The sequence below is a fragment of the Dipteris shenzhenensis genome, chromosome 15, assembly GCF_047967505.1.
Source record: "Dipteris shenzhenensis isolate YYH24624 ecotype China chromosome 15, Dip_SZ_1.0, whole genome shotgun sequence".
Classification (NCBI taxonomy): Eukaryota; Viridiplantae; Streptophyta; class Polypodiopsida; order Gleicheniales; family Dipteridaceae; genus Dipteris; species Dipteris shenzhenensis.
The window spans coordinates 17,103,511-17,123,963 of NC_141610.1; the positions used below are offsets into that span (position 1 = coordinate 17,103,511).

The following is a 20,453-nucleotide window of genomic DNA, read 5'->3' on the forward strand; positions in this document are numbered from 1 at the left end:
AATACCACCTTTTATAAAGTCATCAAAACATTAAACAAAGATAGTATATAAACATGAGATAAACATATGGAAAAATGCATGATATTTAACGTCACAAGATGAATATTTACAAAATAATGACGGAAGCTTGAACACTTAGTAATGTAATGTGCAAAAACACGTCCACATACATATTCAATCAAAGTGTGTACAACAATTTCACATGGAAGATTCCAATGATTGTATGACGACATAGCTACTACAGTGACTTAGCTTCAAGCTATCCTCTCACCTTCTTCTCATCCAAAGTAAAGAAAAAGTCAATCTCATCGAATGTTATAGTACGATACTCTTGAATGTGCTTCACAGTCCAATTCTGTAACTTCAAGGCTCTCGATAGCACTATACAGCATACAAATCTATACCTTTGTTGTTGCTTTTGCAACACAATATAATGCAATCCAAGTATTGTGGTCATTCTTCCAACACTTGTATATGCATACCTCATGAAACAACTCCCATACAAAATTGGATACCCTGCGACTAGTGTTTCTTCGGAAACTACACATCTAAAGTGATCTCCTTTTGATTACCTTCTACCATATCCCAATCGGGATAGAGGAGATTATCCAAGAATAATTGTGACAATTCTTTTCAAACCCATATCATCTTAACTTTCATTCATGTTTGATAATGGAAGTCAGAAGATCTTTAATGAATGAAAAGCTTGTCATCATGAAGATCTAGTTGCCCACATACCATAATTTTAGCAGCACCTTGCTGGACCTAAAGACTAGAGATGCCAAAAGAGGACTCAAAGTGTTATACTTGTGAAGAGAGTGGGAGAGAAGGAAGGAGCCTCACTTGTAGCTTTCTCACATACACAATGGGGGAATATACACAAAGGTGGAGGCTGAAAATAGTTTTCCTCTTCTTAGCTGTGAAATCCAAAAGAACTCTCAGTACAAAATAATAGGTGAATCCTATATGTGGGTCTCAAACCAAACTCAGCTAACTAAGGTGGCATACTAACTGAGCCACTAACTAGAGTACATAAAGATAGCTGTCATCAAGCTATTATTCATGGGTAGTGTACCAATTGCATCTGCAGCTAACAAGTCGGTGACATAAATGCACAATGGTTACCCTAGCATATCATGAGTGGAGCTCGATATCTTAACACTCCCCCTCGAGCTCAATCCCAATTCCTGCACACCAAGCAGGTCTCTAAACTTGCACAGCTTCTCTGTGCCCAATGCCTTCGTGAATATGTCAGCTACCTAATCCTCTGTGCTGACATAAACTAGATCAATAAAATCTTCTAGAACCTTCTCCTGCACATAGTGATAATGCACCTCAATGTGCTTTGTTCTAGCATGATAGATTGGGTTATTTGCCAAGTGTATATTGCTTATATTGTCACAATAAATGACAACTGGCCCATCTATAGACTGATGCATATCATAAAGTAGCTTATGCAACCAAGCTACCTCACATGCAGCCATTGATGCACCCCTGTACTCAGCCTCTATGCTCGACAAGGCAATTGTAGGCTATTTCTTACTGCTCCAAGTGACTGCAGCACTCCCAAAAGAGAACATATATCCACTTGTAGATCATCTATCAAAAATACTACCAACCCAATCAGCATCAGTGTATCCATGCAACTGTATCTGAATGCCAGTCTCATAAAATAGTCCATACTACAATGTGGACTTCACATACCTCAGTATGTGTCTAGCCGTATCCAAATGTGGTTTCCTTAGAACTTGCATAAACTGACTTACCAAACCAACAGCATAGCTTAAATCTGCCCTGGTAATAGTCATATAAATCAAACTTCCTACTATGCGTCTATACATAGTAGGGTCTTCCAGAAGCTCACCTGCATCTGTGCTCAACTTCACATTCTGCTCCAAAGGAACTGAAATAGGCTTACAGCCTGTCATCCCATATTTGGACAGCATGTCCAATCCATACTGCCTCTGCAAGAGCCATATCCCACTTGTGGATCTAATCACCTCAATGCCCAAGAAGTAACGCAGCTCTCCCAAATCCTTCATCTCAAACTTTTGCTTCAATAGCATTTTCACATGAAGGATATCTTCATCACTATCACCCATGATGATCAAATCATCAACATTAATGACAAGCAACATAATGCCTCTCTTTGTTTTTCTCACATAAAGTGAGAAATCAGCCTTGGAAATCTGAAAGCCAATAGTGACAAGATACTGTGCTATCTTGTCAAACCATGCTTTGGGTGCTTCCTACAAGCCATACAAGGCTTTCTTCAACCTGCAAACAAACTTAGGATGAACAGCATGAACATAACCTGGTGGCTGCTCCATATAGACCTCTTCTTGCAAATCACCATAGAAGAAGAATTGTTTCACAACCTGCTCAAGGCTAAGATTAATATCACATTAGACCAGCTTCTTAATCTGGTACCAAAATTCAAAATGCAATTGTTGGCTAAGTTGTCAGTTGACATGGGGAGCCTAATGGATAAGGCAAAAAAGGAAGAGGGAGAGTCTTTCAAAGTTGACCCAGCTGTGAATGCAACACAGATAGAGGCTCACACGTGAGAAGAGGAAACATAAATTGAATATAGTATATTCAATTTGGGAAAGCGCCCTTGAATATAGTATATGCAATAAATTAAGGCATAGAATATACTATAAATTAAGGCATAGAGAAACATAAGCTAATTATATATGCAATAAATTAAGGCATAGAATACACTATAAATTAAGGCATAGAATACACTATAAATTAAGGCATAGAGAAACATAAGCTAATCATATATGCAATAAATTAAGGCATAGAGAAGCTAATCAAAGCAAAAATAAATTAAGCCTTCGATAAACATAGCTTAATTAATCCTCTAATGAATCAAAACTAGCTAATTAATTGGTAGGGAGCATAGCTGCGAATAGGGAGATAATTAATTCGAGTTTGCCCAAGGAGAAGGTATATGGTGCCCTTCGTTAATTTATTCGATTAATTTAGTGCCTCCTTCTTTTGCTCTTTCGTGGACCGACAGTACTTTTGGACCATGAGTAGTTGAGCATATCAGTGTTTCCTGAATGCTGAAATCAAGGAGGTGATTTCCGATGGCTTTGATCTTGTGTTTGTGCATCTGATTTCTAAATTGTTTTGACATTCATGTCTAATCGGAAACAGGTTATCGTAAAATTGGTATCCGTGTAAGCGACGTAGTTGTCGGTGCTGATCGTTTGGTTGAAGCATCGAACGTTTTACATAACAATTTACATTACTAACTTGTCCGCAACAGCAAGAAAGTCTGATCCCTATTGTACCCATTGATAGTTGAAGTCTCCCTGTGCCGACCTGCTGTTACCATCATTCCTTTACGGTGCACGTACAAAGCCATGGCTGAGCTAAGAAGCAAATTTATGAACAGAATTTGGATTTGATTAGAAAGGAGCCATATCATAGAATGCAAGAAAAGGAGGTAGCAGATAAACTCACAGAAACGAAAGAGAGCTTGTTGGGGAGTAATGATGGATATCTTCAAGAGCTTCTCCGTGTATCCAGGTCAGCTTTGTTGAGCACTATTCAGCTCTCTTTCAGGTGCTAACGGCCAATACATAAGACTTTGCACGTGGCAATTGACAGTGATTTTGGACAACCATGGCAGGTGCACATGCTTTTTTAGAATTTAATAGAGAAGAGAAGTGCCGATGAGTGCATGTACTGTCAAGAAAACAAGATCACAACCTTAAAAGCAGCCCGTTGCAATCTACAGTCGGCCCTTTATGGAGCTTTTAACAATGTACGTTCGGCCTATAGTGTAAAGTGTTGCCAGCAAACCTCCAGGATGCGGGAATAATTGGGACCTGTGCGGATGCATATGAAGATGACAAGGGGGCAGGACTCTTGCATAGGATATGGGTGAGAGAGGCTGTTATGTGGGCACATTATATTTGTGTCACATGGCAGGATCCAAGAGGAAGGAAAACTTTTTCATGCAGCATATGGATCAGCCACATGGGCTGGTTATAAAGCTATATGCTTGGCCAGCGAGGAGGGCTGAGGAGGCATGATTTAGATTAGGCCTAGAGGCTGGATACGGCTGGCAAGAGTGGCCAATCTGTGGCAAGTAAGCCAAAGAACAAGATTCGGGAACTCATTGAGTGAGAGCAAGAAGAACTGCTACTACTATGATCAGGCTGGACATTTGATTTGGGATTGCAAAAGAAGAAGGTGCATCAAAGAAAGGAGTTCAAGAAAGGAGTTCAAGGGCAGCTAATTTATTGAAGGAGGAGCTTTCCGAACCCCGAGATTGGATTTATTGATCAGGGTGTTGTGTTGCTCATGTTCGATATGGAACAGGGGTTAGAGGATCCATATTCCTCTCTGAAGGTGAAGGACAGCGAGAGTCCATGAGTCCTTTTCCTGGCCAACAACGGGTCCCAAATTTCTTATCATGCCAAGGACAATGGCCAGTCCGATGAAAAGCTCAAGAGCTGTTTTTAAAGAGGCAGAAAATGAGAAGGGAGGAGAATGGCTAGTACTGATGATGTTGGAAGCAGGCAAAATCCACCAGTTCCTGAGTCCATGATAACAGAGGCTGCAGCTCAAGTGTTTCACATTTGCAGTAAGGCTTCGACTCGATTAGGAAGCCCAACTGGGGGTAAGTACATGGCTTCATTACAAACAATTCTGTGCCATTAGCTGTGTTTGCCGAGAGATCAAGATATGCTCACTCATATTGCACCGAGGAGGCCATCTTCACAAAGGAGGATGAGTGTGTGGAACGCAACTCTGAGGCAAAATGTGTGGCATTGGCAACACCGACTGATGAAGAGCTCAGAGATTCTGGTAATGCTGATCTGGTGGGTACTTCAGAGAGGTACCTGGTTTATTGCAATAGCAGGTAACAGGAATAAAAAGAACCAGGGAATGTTCTCTCATTGATGCTGAATTCAATTGGATGCTTTGGACACAATGTTTGTTCAGGTGGAGAGTGAAAGCCTTTCGGACAGATAGAGAGGGAGCTCTCATAGCAAAGGCATTTGGAGCCTTTGCTTGTTGGTTGATGATGTTGGTGGCATAGACTTTGCGGAATGATGCTGTTGATGGAGGCGGCTGACATGGAGGCAGTTCAGTAGACAGGTGGTCAAATGTATGTACATATGATGATACAACTGAGGGCTTCACCTGTTGTCCTTGCTGTTCGCCATCCTTCAGATGTGTGGCCCAACAATGGCCTTCAATGTCCTCCAAAAGGAAAAGAAGTTAGGACTGAATGCTGCTCCAAGAGGGCTACTTGTGTTCTTCTCCTAGGTGAAGATCATTCGAATGACTGCTAGGACCCCCCAATGGGGGCCCTTCTATGGTGCTGGAGAGCCCCAGATCTGTGTGCCTCCTCATGGCCAACCAATAAGTTGGTCCTTCCCCTCTGCCTCCCTCTCCCATTTGCTTTGTTTACTTGTACTAAAGTAACAAATGCCTCAATCATATCTATTCTTGTGATCTTTACTTTGGGCATGAAGCCATAGCATGTAGCCGATGTTGTGGATGGAGATGTTTATGGCTCAAATTCCAAGTTCTTGACTATTTGTTTTTCTTTGGTTTCCTGTTAAGTTGTCCTTGATCTTTTGTTTTTTCAACGTTTACTTTCACCTGCAGGGTTATCGCGGCACTTGTGATCTAGTGTAAAGAAACTGCTTTTGTTTGTTTTCTGTTAAGCTGTCCTGGAGTTTGGTTTGTCAACATGTTCGATCGTTTGGTTTTTCAACATGTTCTTTCATGTGCAGGGAACTTTGAAGGGGTTACCAAGTCAATATCAATCACGAAACTAGGGTGCAAGAAATCAGTTTCATTGCAAGAATAAGACTTTCAAAATGGTTAGTCTGTTCTTTGGTTTAAGCTGATGTGAAGAATTTTCTAGTGGTTCTAGGATACAAAGGCAGGATTGCACTTTTTCTCTTAGGGTTGCTGTGTGGCATTATATAGTCATTTGAAATTCTATCTTCTATGCAAAAGTCATTTCTTTATTGATGGTATGTGTATGGAAACTATCAAATTCTCGCTTCTTTTCTTTTTTGTGTCTGGTGGGGAGGAGTGGGTGGTGTTCTTCTCAGAAGACAATTGGGTTTGAGCGGTAATATGAGAGCTGTATGCACGAAGGAACCATGGCTTTGTTTTGGAGTTTAATGACATGGTTTCCCCCTTTGGCCCTTATTGTCGTTATTGCTTGCATGCCAATTTTAGTGGAGCTTGTAAGATTGCATGAACACACACACATGCATGCAAAATACACAAACAAAATGCTTGTCATGAGATCTCCTGAAGGCTGACTTGGACATTTGTGGTGGGCTTTTGTAGTCCTCTCTTGCTGCTGCCAGAGCTGATAACTTTTATTATCCTCCAGAATGGACTCCAGATCAGGTGCATTTTTGTTTATGTTTATGGGCTGTTGCAATCATGCAATCTCTTGCCTCAAAAAAGGGATGCAGTTGAGCTTGATCTATCTGATTGAGTTTGGCCACATTTATTTACTGCAACAATGTGTAACTGTTGATAGGGTTCTTTAAACAAATTTCATGGACAACATGCCTTAAGAGAGAGAGCCAGGAAACTGGACCAAGGTATCTTGATCATAAGGTGAGACCAATTAAAAGTGCTTTCCCTTCTTCTCAATACTGAAATAAAATCAGTCTGAAAATTCAAACAGTCTGGATTCTGTGTAAGATTTGTTCCCTTCTCCACCTTTAAATGTAGGATAAATGCAGTATATCAAAACAGCTTAATTTTCAACTTACAACAGCAGTGCTTATAAATTCAAAATTTGAAATTTGAACTGATAGGTTTGAAATGCCGTTCAATATCTGGTGTGGTGGCTGCCACTCGATGATTGCAAAAGGAGTGCGTTTCAATGCAGAGAAGAAGCAAGTTGGAAATTACTACTCGACAAAGGTAATTATTATTATACTCGATAAAGCAAGTTGGAAATTATTATTATACATTGTACTATATTTAATGACAACTCACATAATGTGTTCCAAAGGCTTGTACTTGCAGGTTTTGTTTCTTGTGCAAGGAGTAAATTTGGAGATAATGTTTATCTTTCTGGATGTAGATATGGAGTTTCACGATGAAGGCAGTGTGTTGCAAGCAAGTTATTGTGATTCAAACTGATCCTCAGAATTGCGAATATGTCATCATCAGTGGAGCAGAGCGTAAAACTGAAGTTTTTCATGAGGAAGATGCTGAAACACTCGTACTTCCTTCTGAAGAGGGTAAATTGTCATTTAGATGCAGGACACTGGTCTAAAGCTTACTGCTTATGGATGATTGTAGATTGCCAAGGGCGGTCTTACTCTTTGAAGGGGCAACCATTTGTGGTTGACTTAGCAATAGCCTGACATTCACGTTCTTTTGACTTTTGAAGACAGGGGTAAGTTGGCTGACCCTTTCTATCGCTTAGAACATTTGGGAGAAGATGCACAGAAGGCTAAAGAAACAGAACCTTTACTAGTGCGAATGCAACGGGTATCAGATGTTAAACATGAGAAGGACTATGCCTTAAATAGGTCCCTCAGAGCTCAGTTACGGGTAAGACCGCAGAGTTATTCTGTATGGGTATACTAGTTATGCAGAGGGAATATTACTTTGACAATGTAAGCTTCACAAGATGATCCCTTTGATTACTAGAGTCTTGTAAATGAGAGTTACTCCTGACTGCTAATTTATGGTGTTCTTTAAATAGGCTCAAAAACAGCGCGTGGCTGAGGAAGCAACACACTCCAAAAAGCTAGGACTTGGAATAAGACTTCTTCCACCCACAAAGGAAGACGCAGAGGAGGCCTCTAAAGCAAAATTTGCTCATAAATTTGAAATTAATAGAAGACAAAAGCGAGCAGCCATAAGGGCGTCGTCGATTTTCTCTAGTTCTCCCAAAAAAAAAAAACTTGCATCTGCCGCTGATATGGATGAAATGCAGTTGGTTGGGAAGAAAAGAAGGATAGATGCAGCTGCTGTGCAGAGGTGTGTTTCTGGCAAGGTCAAGTCTTCCTCCATGTCTAATGTGTTTGCAGGCACGATCATGCACACAGCAGAGAGGTCCATGATTGTAAAGCCGAGGCAAATGTGATGGTTGCAACACAATTTGCTCTAAGATTTTTCATCCATGTATGCTACCACTAGTCATGATGTCTCTCTCAAGAAAGTGGGTGTCCATCGTTAAGAAAATACTGATGACTCGATCAAGTAGAGGACAGCCCCAGGAAAAAAAAGGGTGGTGGATGAAAAATCTGCCACGAGAGACATGTCACCTCTGAAAATAAAAATTGTGAGTCTATGAAGCGTTTGTTGTGTCTTTACTCTTTCCGCTATTCTGAAGGTGGGCACATTGTCAAAGGTACTCTTAGTTGGTATGGAGAGACATGGGTCCCACCAAGAATTTGTGACCAATAGGCTTTCTATAGTGTATGTGGGCCGATTCTGCATTTGCCTCCCACATCGTTACATCCCTGGGCTGGCAAATGACAGAATGTGGAGAGCTGAATGGAGGAGAGACAAGCTATCACTTAAAGAGTAGACACTGAAATGTAGAATAAAGTCTTTTCTTACAGCAACTGAGTGTGTGGGGAAATGCATCTAGCACGAGTACACAGGGGAAGACTTGCTGAAACTGGCTAAAATTGCATGGCACAGGAGAGAGAGAGAGAGAGAGAGAGAGAGAGAGAGAGAGCACTTGGCGCTGCATTTGTATCATGAAGTCGGCCAATCTTGTGTGGGAAGTGAAGGTTGAACACTAAAAGAGCTAGATTAGGACCTGATGGACGGTGGAGTCTGGGTGTCTAAAACTTTGGAGGCTCCTGCAAGATGGCTGTTCCATCCTCTGATACTAAAAGGCCACCCCAATGCAAGGGTTAATTTGCAGCTGAGTGAGAGACCCTGTTTTAGAGGACCTTTTTGAAGGTTGCCAACATAGATTCTTTGGATGCCTTTCGTCTTTAAAAGGGCTCTATGTTGTTCCCATCCGACGTCTTTCGTTTTTAAAAGGGCTCTAAGACGTGTGTTGTGTTCCCATTTGGTGAGAGTGGTCTGATGAGGCAAACAGTTCTTGTCAAGGGCTAGGACCCCTTGGCTAGAGTCTGTAAAACGTATGTGTTAAGATTGACTACTTACAAATCAATATAAATGCGTTATTCTTTTAATCTTGTCAGTATTAGAGCAACAACAAGTCCATTGCATTTTATTTGGGAGTGAAGCATTTTCATAGTCAAACATGGTTCGGTATTTTAAATGAGAGAGAGAGAGAGAGAGAGAGAGAGAGAGAGAGATTGTGTGAGCTTCCATGCTAACATGTGGACTCAGTACCACGATAGATCATGTATTAAGGATTGCAAAAGATGCATTTTAGGCAATCATGGCATTTGCTAATTATATGGTAAATATGATCTATAGTTTTGTCTACATGGTTGCAAGCAAGCCACTCCTAACTCTTATGAAATGCAACATCAAATTGTCAACTCGTGATAATTTTCTTGCTACATTAGAATAGATAGATTAATGAAAGCTTGATCTATTTGACTATCCAAGTTAGATCTCTTACTCAATTGGTGTTCTCAATCAAATCATGCAAAATTCGAAAGAGTCCTCAAATACTTGAAAGGTATATGGAATCTTGAATTGCTTTATGACAAGTTCATTGCTTTCAACTTACATGGGCAGACCGATGCCAATTGGAGGAGTGTGTGCATAACAAAAGATTTACTAGTGAATATAATTCATTCTTGGATTCGAAACTGTAAGCAATTAACGTTGGCCTTATTATCAACAAAAGTAGAATCCAAAGGATCAACCAATGTTGCATCTAAAGTAGTTTGGTTTAGTAGACTTTAACTAGTCCTACAATGCTTTATCAATAGTATGACCACATTCAACTAGCAAAGAACCCATTATTTCATGTCAAAACAAAGCACATTGAATTATCCTGTTGGTATTATTACGTGTACCATCGAGTATTCTTTAAAATTTGTTGGTACATGGATTTGTATTGACATAAGGATTATTATTGTAGGTATTATATGTATTATTAGAGGTATAGTTATCTGATTCATTTGTGATTTTTTGGGTTTATCAATGCAATCATGTTATTTACATGCATTTTTGGAACAATAACGATGATGTAAAAGAGATTTTTCAAGCTAGGATGTTTGGTGATGCGCTAGGTCAGTTGCAAGTGTTAGGAACCTTTAAATTAGTGTATTTCTCATTAGATGGAGAGGCAAAGCTCAAAATCTGGGCAAAGATAAGAGCTTCCAATAAAAGAAAGAAATGAGCCTCATTGGGAGAATGGAACTAGTGCCATTTCCCACGTCCCAAAAGGTCTATAGAAAGCACTTAAACATGGGTTGTTGAAGAAGTACAGTTATTATAGAGCATTTTAAATCTCATTAATACATTCAAAGCATAGAAAATCAAGAAAGGAGCATAGATTTACTATCATTCTACATAACCTTAGAGAGAGAATGGCACTAGTGCCATTCTTCCTATGAGGCCATGGAGAATGCTAATAATGCATTTTTTCTATAATCTCATTGGGAGAATGGGATTAGTGCCATTCCCCATGTCCCAAAAGATCTATAAAAAGCACTTAAACCCATGCCTTGAAAGAATAGTTATTACAATACACTTTAAATTTCTTTAATACTATGAAAGCACACAAAATGAAGAAAGAGGAATAAAAGTGGTAATGTTCTATTACTGAAATAAAAGTTACAAGCAAGACATGAGTAGCTATATGTCTTCACATTGCAAATCTTCCAATACTTAATCATTCCAATATCTACAAGTCCAATTTCAGTTATAGAAGGCAAGGGTGAAATGAAAACTCACTCTCCTCAATTGTACCATTTGGAGGTGAATCAACACCATATTTTTGAATAGTCTTCTTGATGCCAGCCTAAAACTTGATCAAGCCAGATCATGTTGCAGGGTCACACATACGGACTCAACCTCTACAGCTTGTCAATTTGTCTTTACTAGTGAGATCACTTTCCTGAAGGATGACAATGCTTCCAAAGCCACAAATCCCTTGGTGAAGAGGTCAACAACTTGATCTTCCTTGCAATAGCACCTAATGCACTCTTTGATGATGAGTTGTTTCATAACGTCATCTTGTGCACCCTCTATCTTCTTGCCCTCACCATCATCAAGAATTGTATGATCTTCAACTATTGTGTAGGGACTTGTGCTATCCAACAAGTGCTCAAACCCAACAAACTCGACCTATGTGCTGAAGAATGTCAAAGTGTAGAAGGTCTCCATCATACCCATAGGTGATCTCATCTGTGTGGATGGCACGCACAAAACTTCAACTCCATAACAATCAATCTACAGTAGTGTCCTTAAGGTTCACCATACCAATCATATTCAACAATGATAGAAATACAAACTATGATGAAGGAAGTATGGTCTCCATCACATTTGCAAGAAGATTACCAAATGTATACTTATCCCAACACATCTCTTTGGCAAAACCTTGTGTATTGTCAAGCATACAAAAGACGATTGGAAGTGGATCCTTGAACTAATGCATTAGGAATCTCTCACCTTCCATTTCCATTTTCACCAAATAAATTGTCCATGAAAAACAAGATTGTGACTTGGAGCTATTGCCCTTTATCACCCTTATTGTCTATTCAACATACTTAAATGCTACTTGTGGGAAGTAGGTGTGGCCTTGCCAACTTGCAGCCTCTCCTTAAGCTTTGTCTCACAAATCCCCGCAAGCATTAATAAACATCTACATCAATATTATATTAGCTTGCAAGGTATTCCCATTGTTGATGCCTGGGCGACGGGTGTCATAAGTTGAGCTCCTTCATGAGCACCTTGTTTAGTGCTTTCTCTTGCTTAATGCCCCTTGACTATTGAGACATGCTAGTATAGTCCTTGTCCTTGTTGGTCTTGAACATGACAATTGCTTCCAACTGAATCTCCTATTGGATCCCTTGCACATTGACGTCATCTAATCCCAAAAAACACCTCATGTACAATATGATTAAGTTACGACCATGAAGATCTCCTTCTACAATGAGGTCAAAATTTAAATCCACTTTTCATAGGTGTCATCTTCATATGTCACTATGTGAGTGTCCTTGGTGTTAAAGTTAGAGGCCATCAACATGTTTGCAATTAATATGAAATCTTGAAAAAAACCAAAAGCATCTTAGATTATGAGCATCCAAAAGATAGTTGTAAACTAAGCATGTAATAGAAAATAATGACATAGTTATGAGATCATGGAGAATGGCACTAGTACCATTCTTCATACAAAGTCAAAAAACATGCTTGAAATACAGAATATAGGAATTAGTTGAAAAAACGAATATAACAATACAAGGTAGAGTTTATTATTCACATCTAACAATCTTTATGCCCTTTGATAACGCCTTAGGCTAGCTTCTTTGGGCATCCAAAGGAAATCCACTATGCCCTTAGGTGCTGCAAGATGTTGATGAATGGTTGATTCTTAAAGATAGTGTGAACCTTGATGTTGGCCATGGAGGATATCTTGAAACTTGCATTTGATGGCACATTGACCACAATTCGTGCCTTCCTTGTGTAGAAACTTTTTCTTTGCGTGAAGACTTTTGTATTTTCTTGAGTTATGAAATATTTTGTAGCATATATTGAATGCTGATTGGTAAGATATATAATCCTGTAACCTTTTGTACCTCATCCTTGCACATGGGAGTATTTGTGTCCTATGGAATGCATGAACTAGGAATATGTTGCTGGATATATTTGTTGAGAGTTCACGCTCAACATCATGTGATCATGTGTGCATAGCACCATCACGTGATCATGTGTGCATAGCACTAACCTTATAGAGTGCTATAAAGGAAAGGGTTAGATCCCCTAACCCTAACCCTAAAAGGGTTTGTATATATTCTATTTTTTCAACTAAATCTAGTGTACAGTTAGTCATTTGTGGTGTGCTCTCTAGCTATACCCTCTCTCCTCATCTCCACTCTTCTCTTCTCCCCTCTTCATATTTTGTCATGGTATCAGAGCTCCCTTGCCTTCCACTGAGGCATTGCGATCCTTGAGAGTGATTGAGAGATTGAGAGATCGAGAGAGATTGAGTGTTCCATTCTCTTCGGTTGAGAGAAAATTCTGTCTATTGGAAGAAATATTTCTGTCCATTGCAGTTCTTCTTGTGAGAGATTTGTGAGTTTGTTCTTCTACTCTACCTTCCGAGAGAGAGTAAGCATCCTTTCATTCTATTGATGAAAGAGAGAATTCCATTCGTGTGAGAGATCTTTGAGTTCTTGAGAGATTTCAGTTTAAGCTCATGTGAGTCCACTCTGTTGAGAGAAATCTGTTGAGTATTCATTAAGAGAGTTCTTGCTTTGAAAGGTCCAACTGAGAGGTTCATTTACATAGTAGCTAAGAGAGTTTCTTTGAACAACTTGCGCGCCTCTCCAACAGCATGCGCACCTCTTCATCTGTTGTGCCACCAACGCCTGCATCACCAACGTGGGATTCTCTAATGTATGTTGGCAATGATTGTGTGATATTCGGGGACTTTGGCTCCAAAGATCCTCTCTACAATACCTTCTGCTAGCTACAACATGAAGGCAAACTACAGCCTTCCTTGACGGTGGTTGCTCACAGTCCCAATGACCATTTGCAACTCTACGCTCCATAGACGAGCAACTGCCTCCACCGAATAGCAGCTCCTTCAATTGGCTCTCGCTTCATGCCAAAGCTCCAAACGAGCTATGCCCAGCTAAATGCTACACGCTCTAGTGCTTCTGCCTTCATGAACCACAGACGGGCTCTTCGACCTTGAAGATCATCTACATACCTGGAGGTTCGATGGACCGCTCGATAACCTACTCCATACGCTACGATTGCAGCAAAGCCTCCTTCTACGACTTCTACAAACAGCCCAAAGCTCCACCGACTGCGCGACCTCCAGCAATGCCGTCTCCAAGCTACACCGCATGCAAAGCAAAGTGCACGCTTCATCTACCGGGTTTGCAACACCTCCCGTCAACAAATGACCTCAACGGCTACAGCCACAAGATTGAGGCCCCTGCATCTTCACCGGCTCATCAACGCCAACGATCTTCAGCGATGGAATCATCCCAGAGAACAATGTAGAAGGAGACGAAATCTCTGAGAGATTGTCAGAATCTACAAGATTCTGGCTGCCCACGACGCGACACGTGGCAGCTTCCTCATCCTCACCATAACCTCACCTCAAAAGGGTTGGATAAGGTTGGTCAAGCCAACCCAGGTAAGGTTTAACCACACCATAGGGCTTGGTCATGGACCAGCCACGTGGCACCCTTATCTCCAAGTGCCACATCATCTTATCTGACACATCACTCGACACATCATCATAGCCCCATCAGCAACCACGTCAGCATTGCCACATCCTCTGCTGACATCATCAATAGTGCCACCTCAGCTATCCAGTCAGCACTGACCTCTATAGGCACTCACAGTGCTCCACAGTCACTTCATGTGACCACCTGTGCCACCTCAGCACAAGCTTCACTAGGCATAGTGCCACATCATCACTACATGTGACTCAGAGTGATACATCATCATTGAGCACATTTGCCCTCCTTTTGCCCCTCCACCTAGATTAAGTCGTATCTCTTAATCCAAGAAGAATTTGAGGGCGCTCCAAAAAGGAAAGTCGCTCGTTTTTTTGTGCTCTACGCGCTCCTCACATCATGCGCACATTTTGGTGCAAATTACACTCACATTTGAGCCTCAGTGTCAAAACCACTTCCTTCATGCACATTTGCCTCTACATCAACGCATCTGACCCAGCACTTAAAAAGAACAAAAGAAAAGGAATTATTTGCTGTTCTTTCATTGATCGATGGTTGGTTTAGATCTAGATTAGAGTAGACTAGATCGCCATAGAGGGGATGCTTTGAATTTCCCCAAGTCTAAGCCATGCTCAAAATTCCTGACTAGTACCAGTCCGTACGCTCACATACGGTTTCACATCATTACATTACCTGAAACCTTACGTTCATCAGTTCAGTGAGTAGATGTCAGAGTTCAGAGGCATTGTAGATTGTTTCAGTGGTGGGCAGACAGCATTTGATTTCACACACACATGCCACCATTGTAAAGCCTATTCGACTATCTTACGGCATTGTGCACATCATTTCACCCTTGTAAAGCCTCTTGGCTATTCCCGGCATCATTGCCACAATCCTTGTAATACAGATCAGATTTTATATACTGCAGTTCTATCTTCACCGATGGTACAGAGATTTCACTTGGCACAGTTAGTGTATTTGCAGTTGATTCATACATAGATTTTCACGACACTTTTGAGTACATTTCTTACACCATGTCGACTAGCAACCTCAATCTGGAGGCATCTACCAAGTTAGACAACTCCAATTATGGTACATGGAAATACCGAATGGAGACCATTCTTGTACTTCAGGACAAATGGGAGTATGTCGATGGGTCTACACCTAGAGCATTGGACAATCTAGCCACCAGTAGCTCTACTCCATCTGTTGTCACAGCACCAGCAACGCGATCTACAACGGGATCTACATCTACACAAACAGTTTCCACACCAGTAGAAGATCCTGCCATTGCCCGAGCTCAGGCAGAATGGGATAAGAAAGACAAGTATGCCTATCACCTGATCAATCAGAATGTGCAAGATGTCATGCTAGGATAGCTCAACATAGTCCAGACATCAAAAGAAGCATGGGATATGTTCGCAGCTCTTTACGAGTCCAAGAACACATCCAGGATTCTCACCTTGAGAAACTAGATCAACCAGAGTTTCCGCAATAGCAGTGAAACTGGTCATGCTTATGTACTCCGCATAAAAGACTACAACAATGAACTTGCAGCAGCAGGAGTTTCTCTATGTTTGATAAGAGTTTGAGTATCAAGTGATAGCCTAGCGGCTCTCACTTATTTCTATTTTCTATGATATTGTATGGGATGGAGAGGATGAGTGGAATGGCTCATTGTAATACCATAGGTATGAATTATAAATACCTTGGTATGGGGTGAGAGTTATTTGTGTATGGGATATTATGGAGTTTTTTAGAAAATAGGAAGAGTGACTCATATAAAGAGGTGGGCTCATGTCCATGTGTTCCAATAATATAAGAGAGGCCACATGCCAAGCATGTGGAAGGCATGTGGAGGAGTGTGAAGTCAAGAGAAATCCTTCTATAACTCCTATGTGGAATAAGGAGGATGTGGACATGTGGAAAAGAGAGGGTCCCTATGGGCTCCATGTGAGGAGACTCTTGACTTTCTCAATATTTTAAGAGTTTTGAGCATCTTGTGATGGGACACATGGAAAGAGATGCCAAAAAGGACATGGATGTTGACATACATGCTTATGTGATAGATGGGGAAAGGAATCTACAGGCAGCAATTGTAAATGGGTGAAGGAGGATAACACAATCTCTATAAAAGGAGCCCTCATCTCCCTTATTCATCAATCTCTTCCACCATTAGGCCTCATGTTGCTGTAGCTCTAGTCTCCCCAAGCCTCTTCCATGAGCCTTCTCTCCCTCTTGTAGATATTCTCTTATGTAGACTCTTGAGTCCATCTCTCTCTAGTTTATTCTCTCTCTATGAGTAGTCTTGGAGCTTCTGCTCCCTCTTGTATGTATGAAACCTCTTCTTCTCCCTTGTGTTTGTAGTGTTGGAGTGGATTCTCACTCTATTTGTAATGAAGGTCACTTCAGGTTCTCTCTCTCTTGAGTGTCTCTTCCCTTTTCTTTCTTTCAAAGCCTTAAAAGTTCTTTCTATTCGGCTGCTCACTGTGCACACATGGTCCATCTGTTTCCCGAGCCACCATGCAAATTTCTTCCCCTCTTCTAGGCAAAATCTATGAGGGGTGGATCGTTGATGAAGGTGGAGTCTTGAGGCAGCATCATGCTCAAGTGAAATTAGCATGGGTGGAGGGCAGTTTTCATGATAGTTTGACCCCCTACCGGCTCGCTGAATTATGGCCTTTGCTGATCCTTTCCTTCTCCCTATGCTTGATTACAACATCACTTGGGATGTTACCATCTTCATTCTCATCTGAGGGAGGAAAGTATGGTGTGGTATCTTGGCATAAAAGCTTCTTTCTAATGTCCCATTCTCAATGATAAATATCTTTGTCAGTCAGTTTGAAAGCAGCAGGAAGTAAAGAGGTGCGTGAAGTTTATTACCCCCAACTTCATGTCACATCTTTTGGTGGAGATGCCGGGTACGTTTGGTATTGGATTCATCCCACCTTACTAAACGGTCTCGGGTGTACTTGATTGCATGTTATGCCTAGAAGAGGCATGTGTTTTGATGAGATAAAGAAGATGCCTGGAAGAACTCCGTTCGAAGAGATTGCAACCCGTTTAAGAGAACTTGAAGATTGTGAAGGTGATGCTCAAGCTATTCGCACAGTCACCATGATCATATCATTTATGCTTGCATTGTTGAATATGTTGGTGAATCACAACGCCGGCAGTAGACACAATGATAGATTGGGGATTGTTCCATGCACTAGCAGCTTGGTGTGAAGAAGAGTTGAGTCTTTGGGTAGTTTTCGACTATAACAGTGGAGTGGTGATTCTTAATGCTTTCAACTTCTTTTGCTATGCAAATGATGAAGAGTACAATATCTTGAAGCTTTTATGTGCACTTCCCCTTGTGAGAAGGGTGATTCTAGAATGCATGTATACACAATGTTTTCATGGTGCTGGTTGGTCACTTATTTTTGAAGATTTTGTTGAGGATCACATTGTGGAGGGTTTTCAACAAGTGGTTATGCATAATAAGTTGGTCTTGGTATACTAAGGCTCTATGGGATCTTGTTCGGATCTTGTTTGGGATATTATTTGGATCTTGGTGTTTCCTTTTTGTGTTTCATCATGGTGAAGATTCCAGTGTTTCAAGGGATCCAAGGGGAAGACCCGGAGTCTTATCTTCGGGATTTTGTTCGAGGATGCCGGCTTTCTAGATGGTCCATGAAGGATCAGGTGGAGATTTTGCCTGATTTTCTTGAAGGTGTAGCCTTGAGTTGGCATGAGACCTTGCCGGACTCTACCAAGGAGGACTGGGACCAAGTGGTGGCAGCAATGAAGCAGAGATTTGGGGTAGTGGAGTTGCCAAATGCTTTGATGTTGCGGTTGGACCGGTTCTATCAAAGAGAGGGTGAGTTGGTCTCTGCGTTGGCAATCCGATATGAAACTTTATGGACAAAGTATGAAAGGGCAGCTTTGTGAGCTATGGCATCTGCATCATCGGCCCCTCAAAGTCTCTCAGGGATGGAACACTTAAAGATGAGCAAATTTGTTATGGCTTTGGAGCCTCATCTTCGCTCAAAAGTAATGAGTAAATATCCAACAACATACGTGGAGGCACTTCGAATTGTGACCAAGAAAGAAGCTTCTCTAAAGATCGAATCCTCTTTTGTGTCTTCAACAGCTTCAACTTCTAAGGTGGAGGTAATGGGCACTCCTCAGGTACCAAAGTCCTCTGAGTTAGATCATAATATCTCCCAATTGATGGCAGAGTTTGCTGATTTGAAATTGCATTTGGTTAATGCACGACAACCTAGAGCACCAAAGAGTGAAGATAGGCCTTGAGATAGGAGTGGGGTCACTTGCTATGAATGTAATGAAAAAGGTCACTATCACCCTGAGTGTCCTACAGAAAGAAGAAAAACAAGTATCCTTGTTAGAAGCTTCTTCAGGGGATGAGGAAAGAGAGGTAATGATGGCTAAACGGGGGCGTGGTAAAGTAAAAGAAGAAGAAGAAAGCAAGGAAGAAGTAGATGAGGAACATCAAGAAGAGGAACACCGTAGTAAGAAAAAGAAGGCACCTAGAAGGAGAATTAGGCAGTCAGACTTTCCTTCAGGCCAAGGAATTGGAAGCTATGACTTGTTGTCTGACCTTAAAGAAAAGGAAGCTCATATCACCTTTTGTCAATTACTTGCTTTATCTCCAAAACTACGGAAGGAATGGGGAAAACTAGCAAGCACAAGAGTGTTAAAGAAGAAAAAGAAGAAAAGTGCCATTCCTGTTGTTCAAAAGGTAGATATAGATGTTGGTGATGATGTACCTGTGGTTGATGTGATCATTGATGGTCAAGTATTTCTAATGTGTACATTGATGGAGGTGCATCGATTAATGTCATGAGTGAGAAGACCATGATAGATGCTGATTTAAAATACTCTAGTACTACCTCTCCTTATCGCATCAAATTGGCTAACAACACTAGGGTTAAGACCTTGGGAGTTGTGAAGAATCTAGAAGTGGATGTATGTGGAATTTCTGTGCCGACTACTTTTCAGGTGATCCCTACCAAGCCAGATGCACATGCCTATCCATTGATTTTGGGAAGGCCTTGGCTATGCAAGGTGAAGGCTGTTCAAAAGTGGGATACTGGAGAATTGATTTTGCAGGGAAATGATAAGAAGGTGCGCTACAACATTAGAAGCCGCAAAAAGGAAGTTGTCAAGGAGGAGTCTTCAACATTAGAGAGTTCAAGCTCTAACTTAAACGATGAAGAAGAAGAGACAGGGTGTAGCTCCGAGGAGTCCAACTCAAAGGGTGAGGTGGAAGGAGTGGCCTTTGGTCTTTGTCTTGGTGCTGATCGGGATGAGTTAGGAAGGAACAAGGTGGTGGTGCAAGAAGATCCTGTAGAGACACTTCATGTGGAGGATGTGGAGCACACTAAACGACGCCAACACAATGAAGAGCTTCTTGGTGATTCTCTATCAGATAGTGAGAAGCTCCAGTACTTGGATATGCTACTTGGATATGCTAGATGATTTTCCATGTCTCTTTGCAACAAGCTATTCACAGGTCCGACCAGTCTCTCTTGTGGAGCACAAGATTGAGTTGAAGCCAGAAAGCAAGCCAGTTGTGCAACGCTTAAGGCGATTGGGGGTGATCCAAGCTGAGGCACTAAAGAAAGAGGTAACACAACTATTTGAGGCGGGATTCATCTTTCCTGTTGATGATTCAAAATGGATATCTCCTATAGTTGTCACACCAAAGAAAGGAAATAAGTGGCGAGTTTGTGTGGACTTTTGTCCTTTGAATACATGCACTAAGAGGGATCATTTTCCTTTGCCATTCCAAGATGAAATACTAGACCAAGTAGCAGGGCATGAGATGTATTCTGTATGTGATAGGTATTCTGGGTACTTTCAAATTCGTATTCGGGAGGAAGATCAAAAGAAAACATCATTTGTCACACCTTGGGGAGTTTTTGCTTACAGAGTGATGCCTTTTGGGTTGACCAATGCACCAGCTACATTTCAAAGGTTCATGAGTCAAGTCCTGGAGCCTGGGAAAGTTCATATGGGTGTTTTTGGATGATTTTTGCATTTATTCTCGACACATAGATCACATGGAGAAGTTAAAGATGGCCTTAGCTAGGATTGATGAAGAAAAAGGGTGTCTAAATCCTAGCAAGT

At 41.1% G+C, this 20,453-nt stretch overlaps 1 protein-coding gene across 1 annotated transcript; it reads left to right on the forward strand.

Annotated features, from left to right (window-relative positions):
* Window positions 1-2,955: 2,955 nt before the first annotated feature.
* Window positions 2,956-8,901, forward strand: LOC147893461 (uncharacterized). The gene is made up of 8 exons (XM_087385887.1): window positions 2,956-3,085; window positions 5,766-5,855; window positions 6,337-6,399; window positions 6,536-6,615; window positions 6,819-6,927; window positions 7,091-7,250; window positions 7,403-7,566; window positions 7,721-8,901. Exons 2-8 carry the CDS (start codon window positions 5,853-5,855, stop codon window positions 8,102-8,104), a joined length of 963 nt encoding a protein of 320 aa, XP_087242013.1. The 5' UTR covers window positions 2,956-3,085; window positions 5,766-5,852; the 3' UTR covers window positions 8,105-8,901.
* Window positions 8,902-20,453: the final 11,552 nt, after the last annotated feature.

Excerpts from the sequence above, each read along its gene's own strand:
- LOC147893461 (XM_087385887.1), top strand. Across the intron at positions 6,400-6,535 it reads CAGAATGGACTCCAGATCAG|GGTTCTTTAAACAAATTTCA; the intron begins GTGCATTTTTGT and ends AACTGTTGATAG. Across the intron at positions 7,567-7,720 it reads CCCTCAGAGCTCAGTTACGG|GCTCAAAAACAGCGCGTGGC; the intron begins GTAAGACCGCAG and ends TTCTTTAAATAG.